Source organism: Solanum dulcamara, chromosome 5, assembly GCF_947179165.1.
Source record: "Solanum dulcamara chromosome 5, daSolDulc1.2, whole genome shotgun sequence".
Taxonomy (NCBI): domain Eukaryota; kingdom Viridiplantae; phylum Streptophyta; class Magnoliopsida; order Solanales; family Solanaceae; genus Solanum; species Solanum dulcamara.
This window is the reverse complement of record NC_077241.1, coordinates 30,399,856-30,410,289: the sequence shown is the minus strand read 5'-3', so window position 1 is coordinate 30,410,289 and position 10,434 is coordinate 30,399,856. Positions and strand designations below refer to the sequence as shown.

General features: G+C 31.3%; 1 protein-coding gene across 1 annotated transcript; it reads right to left on the bottom strand.

The window, feature by feature from the left end:
* Positions 1–644: 644 nt before the first annotated feature.
* On the bottom strand, positions 645–3,375 carry LOC129890524 (uncharacterized). Its single transcript, XM_055966063.1, has 8 exons — positions 3,275–3,375; positions 3,100–3,169; positions 2,546–2,644; positions 1,870–2,118; positions 1,665–1,775; positions 1,449–1,517; positions 1,238–1,348; positions 645–1,163 (listed from the first exon to the last, which is right to left on the bottom strand). The coding sequence occupies exons 1-8, from the start codon at positions 3,373–3,375 to the stop codon at positions 645–647; spliced, it is 1,329 nt and encodes a 442-aa protein (XP_055822038.1).
* Positions 3,376–10,434: the final 7,059 nt, after the last annotated feature.

The following is a 10,434-nucleotide window of genomic DNA, read 5'->3' as shown; positions in this document are numbered from 1 at the left end:
TGTATACCTCATCTACCAAATGCCAGGGCAAACCGGCTGGTATTGAGAAATCTCTTATTATGTTCTTCATGGATCTCTCGTGATGAGCTGTAACAGTGGCCCTTGCCATATCTTCTTGTGTAGAAATGTTAGGTGGAAGGTGATAGTAGCATGTGTGTGCATATTCGATGTAAATTTTGAAAATACAGTTTGTCGTTGTGTATCAATACTGATTGATCAACTGCATCTTCAATTTCTTCCGAAGATAGTAAAATATTACATCGATGTGCTGCACATTTTAAGAAAGTATTAGTTATATAACAACTAGCATCATGTATCATATTATGTATGTATTAGATACATTAATCTATGTATGTATCAGATACATTAATCTGTATGTATCAGGTAGTAAGTATGAGTTGTATCATATTATTTATGATGAAATTTTTATCTCATCGTTCCAACATCTGTTCGGCTGTGACATTAGGTAGAACCAGTTCTTATCTTTAGGAAATGCCACTACAAAGTCCATTTTTTCAAAGCCGAATGAAGAGCACTTAGATCTGTAATGATCCTCCTTTGAATTTCTGAATGAAAGCTTGTAGTTTAATAACATAACAAATATAATACACAACTTGTATGGGTATAAGTTGAATATATCATACTTACTTGTTGCCATGCAATTTTAGTAGTCCTTTATCTATCCATTGAGAGTAGTCTGTGACAAGCTCGGATGGGGGATGATAGCATATATCAAAACCTTCAAAAGGGTGTGTCTGATGCATAAAAGCTGACAAATTTTCTTTTCCCTTTTCACTCGACCCAAAGTTTGAAAGATACGGCGACTGTAAGATCTTCGAAGGAATCCTGCTTCTTCGAAATGGTGTCTTCGCATCGTCAGACAATATATTGGCTTTTGATGGAAGAGTGGTTAGTAGCTGGCTATCGCGTAATAGACATTCATCCTGAACTTGCTCATGACTAACACCTGTCAATGGCATGGCTGGTAATGGAAGTCCGTATATTAGAGCATCTATCACATCCAGAGTTTCGGTCGAAAATGGTGCTGAAGTATTGGATTCCGATGTGCTTGGTTTGATTTTTTTATTTTCAATCTCCTCAACTTGCTCTTCTACTTTGTCAGTTTTATCATCGGCTACTCTTCCATCTTTCTTTCCAGTGTTCTACATGTAATGTATAACGTCATTAAAAAACTTAATAATGTTGCTTTATCTCAGTAATGTATCTGATACATTACCTGTAATGTATCAGAATCAGCAATACGCTGATCAGTATCTGCTCTTTGTGGTTCCATTTGGTGTGATGATACATCCTTCAATTGTGGTGTAAAAATTAATATTTTCGATTCCTACAAATGTTAAAAAAATAATTACTTAATAAAAAACTGCGGATATCATACATTATCTTAAAAAACCAATTACTTAATAAAAAATCTGCTGATATCATACATCATCTGCTACAATGTTATGTTGTGATACATCATCCACCTTTTGTATCTTGACGGATGGTTCATCTTCCTGGAAACATAATAACATTTACTTATGATATATATGTACTAAATATCTAGATATATATATATATATATATTTAAAGAGGTTGAGCTTATACAATATATATATATATATAGCATCAAATTGTTCATCAATTTGTTTCCGATACATTACCTTTAATGTATCAGAATAAACCTGTTGATCAAATAATTCTGAAACATCTGCTGAAATGTTTTGTTCTGATATATTGTCCACCTGTTTTATCATGGTGGATGGTTCAGGTCCCTGAAAACATAATAAAATTTACATTGATACATGACAATGAAAAGTATCCAGAAGTTTAAAAGCATAAATATCAAATATTACATGATGTATGTACCTTAATATCTTCCTGGACATTAGATTGGTCATTTTGTTGGGGTGGGTCAGATTTATTTGCAAAATTGTGCACCTCCAATCCAGTAGGTGCTTCTTGTTGTTCAACCACATGGAATGTTTGATCAAAATCATCTGTTTTAACTTGAGATGATGTGCCAGTCATTCGGTTCGCCATACTGTCGATGGCTTTCAAAATATCAATGTGATTTGAATCAATTTTATTCTCCAAACGCTTGAACTTCCGGTCAACCTTGATACATGTATATGAAAAATTAAAATGTATCACCTAATTAAAAGTATATTGTATGTGATACATCTTAAAGTAATAACTTACGTATCTCTTTAGAGACTTCTTTATGGACTTCTTCAATGCTTTGAATTGCATATGAATAATTTGATCCGAATGACCGGAAGATTCACCTCTTACAGCTGACTTCGCCCCTGGTACATTGTCAGGAGAAACAGGCTTTTCTGATTTATTTTGGTGGTATGAAATCCTTGTGCATGTTGGCTGTTTCTACTTGAATTGACTTTTTAGTAGGGGAAGTCTTCATTCTTTTGGAAGGAGGTGGAGAAGATGTATCAGCGACATGACTGGATCTTTTTAATAATTCTGTGGGTGGTGTTGTTGAAAAGTCCTCAAATCCGGGGACTTCATGAGGTTTTCTGAAATTGACCTTGGCAGCCGATGTTGAAGCTTCAGGTTTCTGTTGGCTGCCATGAATGACAATAGATTTCATTTCATGTTGAGATTGGACAATGTTGGAGCATGGATACTGCAAAAAATATTGATTGATTGTCAGAAAATAATTGAATAATTAATACATGTTAATGCTGATACATAAACATGATGTTTCAGAAACATTAATCCTTCATACATGAGAAACTGATAGAAAAACAACATTATCTAATACATAAATGCAGATGTATCATGAGATGTAATTCTTGATACATTATAATTTGATACATAAGATAGAGTTTTCATGAGCTGTAAATACTGATAAATGAGTTTCTGGTACATACAATTATATGTATCAGAAAGGTTATATAAAGTATATGTATCAGATACATTATATCTTGATACATTTATATCCTGATACATAAATATATGAGCTGATACATCTACTTTATGAATCAAATTATATTGTATCAAAGTCATGAATATATAATGTATCTTAGATGTTATGTATAATGAATCAGTGCATAAACGAATAATATTCAAAGCATGTACCTCACTGAAGATGGTAGACATGAAGGTCTCAAATTTTGGCTTCACGGCGACAACACGCCATTTAAGAATTCTGGGAATTTTATTACCCACTCTTACAGCAATTTCAGAGGGAACTTAAGATGCACATTCATATATCCAAACATTCAGAGCGTATGACATGCCGCCTAGACGATACATTTGTTTGGCATATGAAAACTCCTGACGCATTCCTTTTATCAATTTTGAAAATGCTATTTTCCCCCATGGATATTGCTCATACCTACCATCTTCTACCATCTTAAAATCATCAACAGATATAGGTGCATCACCTAGTTGAGAAAAAACAAAAGTGTGGATGAAATAGAGAATGGCCATCTGAACAGCGTCTTCGTTTGTTTTCCATCCTCCAACTAGAAAACGCTCAACGAAACGAGCTTTGTTGACCCCATTTTTGGCACCAGGAAAATATAAAGACAATAATTCACTTGTTTGGTCATCAGAATACCGAAAGTCATTGATATTACCGGTACATCGCAAACCAGTAATGATGGCAAAATCATTTATTGTAAATCGTAGTATATTACCCTGCACATGACGAATGTGCAATTCTTCTTTGTTTTTTTGGTCTACCTCAAGAAGTAAGAGACATTTGATGATTTGCCCTTGAAAATTGCAGTTTGGCATATCTAAGTAGTGACCAAATATGGATTGCCTAAATAACTTTATACCTTCTTCACCTATTGATGATTCAAAATCATCAAGAAAATTAGCCCTATATGTCGTTCCGAATCTCAATGGGTGGGACGGGATCTTCTTGATGACATATTTCATTCCCTGCATTGACATAAAAATGGTTAAATACAACTTGAACTTTATACATAAATACGATGTATCATATGCATTAAAATATCTGATGCATGAGATGAGATTCTGATACATACAGAAGATGTATCAGAAACAGTTATATATTATATTCTGATACATAAATGTAGATGTATCAGAATCATTAGAACTTGAAACATAAAAAAATGACACTTACACATGATGTATCAGAAATAGTAAATCTCCAAAAAATTGCATTTGAAAAAGACATTATGTATCTGATACATAAATATAGATGTATCAGAATCATTAAAACTTGAAATAACAGATACTGAGATTTAAAGATGATGTATCAGAAATAGTAAATCTCAAAAAATTGCATTTGAAACAGATATTATGTATCTGATACATAAATGTAGATGTATCAGAATCATTAAAACTTGAAATAATAGAAACTGAGACTTAAACATGATGTATCAGAAATAGTAAATCTCAAAAAATTGCATTTGAAAAAGACATTATGTATCTGATACATAAATGATATGTATCAGCTTCATTAAAACTTGAAACAACATAAAATGACACTTAAACATGATGTATCAGAAATAGTAAATATCCAAAAAATTACATTTGAAAAAGACATTATGTATCTGATACATAAATGTATATGTATCAGAATCATTAAAACTTAAAACATCAGAAACTGACACTTAAACATGATGTATCAGAAATAGTAAATCTCCAAAAAAATTCCTTTTAAAAAGACATTATGTATCTGATACATAAATGATATGTATCAGAATCATTAAAACCTTCACAAAATTTTCATTCTAAAACAAAAAACTTAATTGAACCCATACCTTTGGGAGATTAGGGCGTGTTGTAACCCCTTCAATCTTGTTGTCTATTTCTTTGGGTGCATGTTTAACTGTAGCTTTCGACTTCAATTTCTCACGTAGCTTATTCATCACTGCTGGATCGTTACGATGTTTGGATCTAACTTCGTCGTAACCTTCCCAAGACGAATCAGAACCAGGAGAAACAAGAATTCCTTGATTTTTATTGGACTGTTTGAGACCATGAACGGATTCCATATGTATCATTGAAGGTATGAGAAACAAAAATAGAAAGATTTACAGAAGAAAGCAAATGATAAAAATTTAGAAGATTTTTCAAAGATTTTCAGAAGAAATCAAAATATACAAATTTTAGGAGAAATCAAATTGAATGAGGATGAAGTGAAATTCCATATAAGGAAAGATTAAAATATACCTTAGTTGGAACCTTGAAATTGATTAACGGTTGAAGAGTATCAAATTAACTAGAGCAAATTAGGGCAAGGATGAAGGAAGAGGCGGATGTATCAGTGAGGTATAGAGAGAGAAAGGAAAAAGAGGGAATTTGGAAATTTTTTGATGTAGAAGGGAATAAAAGTAAATATAGCATCATATTATGTGTAAAAGGGTAATTTTCCCTTAAAAATTGTCGTGTGTATTCTTTTGGCTAATTTTTTTAAAAAGAAAATAAGGCAAATAACTAAATAAATCATGCACATAATTAAATTTAATTATCTCACTTGGTTGAATGTAATGTAGATGTCTTTGCTTTAATAGAGATAGATAGATATAGAAAATATAAATTTTTATAGTGAAAGTTTATCTTAAAAAGATAGTTTCACGCAAAAATATGAGAGGAGAATTTTCCTTTTGTTTTGTTTTATTTTATTTGTGTGAGCAAGTAAATTAATAAGACTCGAGTGAGTGCAAGATTTCGAATATTAGAAGACGTGGAATTGTGGGATTAATTTTCTTATTCATATGCTAATGGGAGTTTAGGAATTTTGTAATTAAATCTTTTCAAAAAAAAAAAAAAAGAAAAAACTAAAACTAACAACCGACGTAAAAAAAAAAAAAAGAGACCTCACCTGAATAATTTTTTATATCTCAATTCAAAATCACTTTCTTCTTTGTTATTGTTTGAAACCTTTTTTCTTATATGATATTTTAATTATTATTTTTTCATTTAGTTTTTATGTTTATCAAAATTATGTAATATCTTGACACATTAAAAGCGACAGCTCGATGCACTAATAGCTGACACATTGTGACATAAAATTCATTTAAAGTATAAATAGAAAAGTTTTTTCTTTATTTTTTCATAAATTCTAACGATAGATTTTTCAATAAGTTTAATCAATATTATAAATCCTAAGCAACTAAAGTTTCTTCTCCTTTATTTTATTTCTAAATTAAATTTAAAATATAAATAGCTCTAATTCTTTAGAAACACTTTTTTAAATATCTATCTAATAAAGAAAATGTAACATGTCTAAGCTAATTATGTATTTTTTAAATTGCAAGTTGTCAAATTTAAATTACTTTTTTTTATTAAATAGTTATAAATTAGATATTTCAAAAGATATCTATCAAAATTTAGATTTTTCAATAAAAGGGGCAAAGTTAAGGTAACTATTAAAATTTGAATATTAAATCCATAAATTAGATTAAATAATAAATAACCATCACCGCAATTATAAAATTATTGAAAATTGGTACTTCTACAAAAAAAATGTTGAAATTTTTTAAAATACCTATATATAAAACAACGTAGAAAAATAGCAATCTTATAATGTAAAGAAAAAGTAACTATTAAAATCTGAATTTGTAAAAAAAAAAACAAATGATTGTAGAAATTTTAAAGTTAGTTAACTATTACCACATGTGTCGATCTTAAGCTAGGCTTTCTTTCTTTTAATTATATATATAGATGTAGTTTCTAAGTTTGTGACCAAAAACTACTAGGAGGCAAATTAAATCGTGTAAACGTACACGACAAGTTAATGAATAAAATAGAGTTGAGCCATCAATTAGAGTGGTTTGTGGCAAGGAGTCTCACGCTTTGTCCCTTTTGATCGATTCTGAAATTCATTATCTCTTTTGACATTTTAGCTTCAAAGTGTGAGCCTTTTGGCCCAAGATTCATGCTTCAATGTTCTCTACCTATTTTGACTTATTTAAATTCTTGATTACTAATAATGGAAGATACAAACGAAAAGTGATTGGACGAAAATAAAAGGAGGAGAGATGTGGGAACGGCGAAGATCCTACAACAACAAATACCTTAAAAGGATATGGCTATCAAAATTTGTCAAATTTCTGGACTATAATGAGGCTCAATCTTTGTACAACACTCACTTTTTGGTACAATTCTTTTTTGAACAAATGGAAACCAAAACCTTTTCTTTCAATTAGCAAATGTACAAGTAGAATAAAATATTCTAATGACTTATTGCTCGGTAGGTGGATTACCAATTTCAAATTTGCATTAATCTTTACCTATTTATCCACACATAATTGGGTATGGAAGTAATGCGAGCAAGAAATTCCCTCAGCTCATAAATACAACACATCTGCATTATTTAAAAGTATTATTGTCTAAACAATGATCGCAATATACTTGGGAGGTGTGTGTTAATTATATATCTAATGGACTAATAATGTACATATGCAAGGCTTTACAAAAAGAACTACTCTGAGACTAATAAACATTAATTTCCATATATGTCAGATACTTGACCCATTTTTGTGTGTTCAAGATATTTCAAAAAAAAAAAAAAAACAACAAAATGTGATACTGGATAAGGGGGGGTTAGGGCATTGAAATTGGTGTTTGGTGATAATGATGAGTAGCAAAAAGATGTATAAATAAAGCAAACAAGCCATGTTATCTTATTTGTCGTAAAATAAATGCCTAAAATACTTTTCATGAATTAGATAAGCAAACACTAGGTCAAAAAGAAAAAAAAAATTAGTGCATCATACTAAATCTCCAGAATTTTTTAGCAAATAGTTGTATGAACCTCTTCTAGTAAAACAACATTTTTAATTTTTTGATATTTATATTAAATATTTTTTCCTGCTTTTCCATGCCTTGTTAAACTTCAAAATTAGCTAATTTATTCTCCTTACCCTTTTTCTTTGCACTCTTGATAGCTTCTACAAAAGTAAGAGCATCAATAGTTTGTTTTATCACTTCCAACAGTGTCTTTATCCTACATTATCTTGTTTTGGGTAATGTAAAAGAGAACTTCAAATCAATTTAATACAAAATGACTAAAATATCAATCAGAGACTGAAAAACTCACAATACTTCATTACACAGAATTGTACTAAGGTTCCAATTTATAGAAATTTCACATTGTATAATGCCCCAATAAAAAATATAGCTTGGACCTTGGCTGACATAAGAAATAGTAACACATCTAAATAAAAATGGACATTATTGGTCGATGGGGTTTGGTCAAATATATTTATATAACTTTCTGGTGGAGACTTGGTGGAATGTAACCTCAAAGAATGATGGACTATAGGATGCCTCGAATGTCCAAATGGAGAAGAAAATTGGCAACAACTAATACGAATAATAAGCAACAATCGAGCAATCAAGATCAGGGTATTCACGTTTAGCTTTGGGGAGGAGAGACCAGTGTTTGAAACACTACAACAATAGTATGGAAAAATGATATCCAATCTCATAAAATTCTAATGCGTTGGAAGGAGATTTCACCCCGAAACTACCAAAGTGAGATTTTCAACACATTTGGGGTAATATATATATATATATATATATATATATATATATATATATATATATATATATATATATATATATATATATATATATATATATATATATAACTTCTATGTTCATAAGTAAATTCTTCGACAATTTACTTATGAATGGAATACATTTCTATCTGTTCTAGTATTGTCATTTAGTCTTTTATAATTTATCACCATTCTAGCCTTTTCTTTTACTTGTTCACTATGGTTTCTAACCATAAATGCCGCAGACCTATGTTTAGAGTAGATCTTCTTATTACTTGTAGTTTTAGCAATTCTTTAACCCGTTTACTAAATTCTTCTGTATCTTCATTATTTGCCTCTATGTGTCACGACCCGAATCTGGGTGTGATGGCACTCATCTCAATCCACCGAGATGAGTCAGCCTAATACCCAACGAAAAGTAGATGCGGAAGAAAAAGAAAAGGATCAAAATTTAACTTAAGCGAAAACACATAAAAGAAGCTCAACATCCCCCCAAGATTGGTTGTCACGTGTATAAGCCACTAATTTATTATCGAAGTACGAAAAGAAATACAGTCACAATGTCTTTGTCTCTAGAATAGGACTAAAACATAAGAAAAGAGCAAGAGGTGTCCGCTAGATAGATGTAACAGCTATCTCGACACTCGGAATGATAGCTTCGGATGTAGTAGAAAATGCTAGAAGATCAAACAGGTCCGGACTCATAACCTACACAAGTGTGGAAGCAAGGGGTGAGTACCAAACAACACGGTACTCAGCAAGTGGATAACTAAAACTAAGCAAAGCTTAATAGATACAAATACTCCTGTCCTCCCAACCGAACCTCCTTAACTACAACCTGCATAAAATCAGTCCAACTCTACACTTGTACAATAATAACAGTAATACAGTCCACAAATACTCATCAATAGTCTCGTCAATGAATCATACCAAGTCAAGTTCAGCACACAAAGCAATATGGGGATAAACACAAATTTACAAATATCAACAAAATGCGATGCAATGCAATGAAATGATGCATGTCTGTCCTATTAGTACACATCCGCTGAATCACAGTCCGGAACCCATGGAGGACATTTCTGTCCATGTAACCTGCCAGGGAGCGTGTGGCCCATCCCCTCAATATATATATATTCTGTCACGGAGCGTGTGGCCTGACCCCTTTATTTCATAATACCTGCCACGGAGCGTGTGGCCCGACCCCTTTATTTCATAATACCTGCCACGGAGCGTGTGGCCCGACCCCTTTTGTTTTATATCATTTTCAATCTCAACACAATATGTCAGAACCAATGCAATCAATTCATGTTCATATAATTCACGATAATAATATGACAACAATCATAATTTTTCCTATCTCACATCAACATAGTCATTTCACATGTCCAAAATAAATCCACAATCATAACATATCAATTCCACCAATACATGTTATTAGATCACCATTTTCTACCCCTCATCTCCATTTTTTAAGGTCAATCATATAGTCAATAATCCAGTCTAATTCTCATTATTCCCTAATACACATAACACAGAAATACAAGCATCTATAAACTTAAACTGAGGTTTAGAAATTCACTTGCCTCAAATAATCAAGCAATTACTCCGGGACTTGAGCCTTCCCTTTTCGTTGGGCCTCCAAATAAGTATAATCTAATATAATAAATAACCACAATAAGATTTCGAAACTAACAGCACCCATATTATTATATGTCTAGCCTAGACTCAAAACCTATCCAAATCTATAAACATGTTCCTAATTTTGATGTCACTTAACATGTCAACTCCCGTATTTCTTAAATTTCATACCTAGATTAAGCCTTAATTTCTGTCAATAACATAAATCTAATGATATTCGTTTAATACAATAAACCTAATATTTGATTACGTATCTCAATATATTAAAATATGAAACATATTATGATAA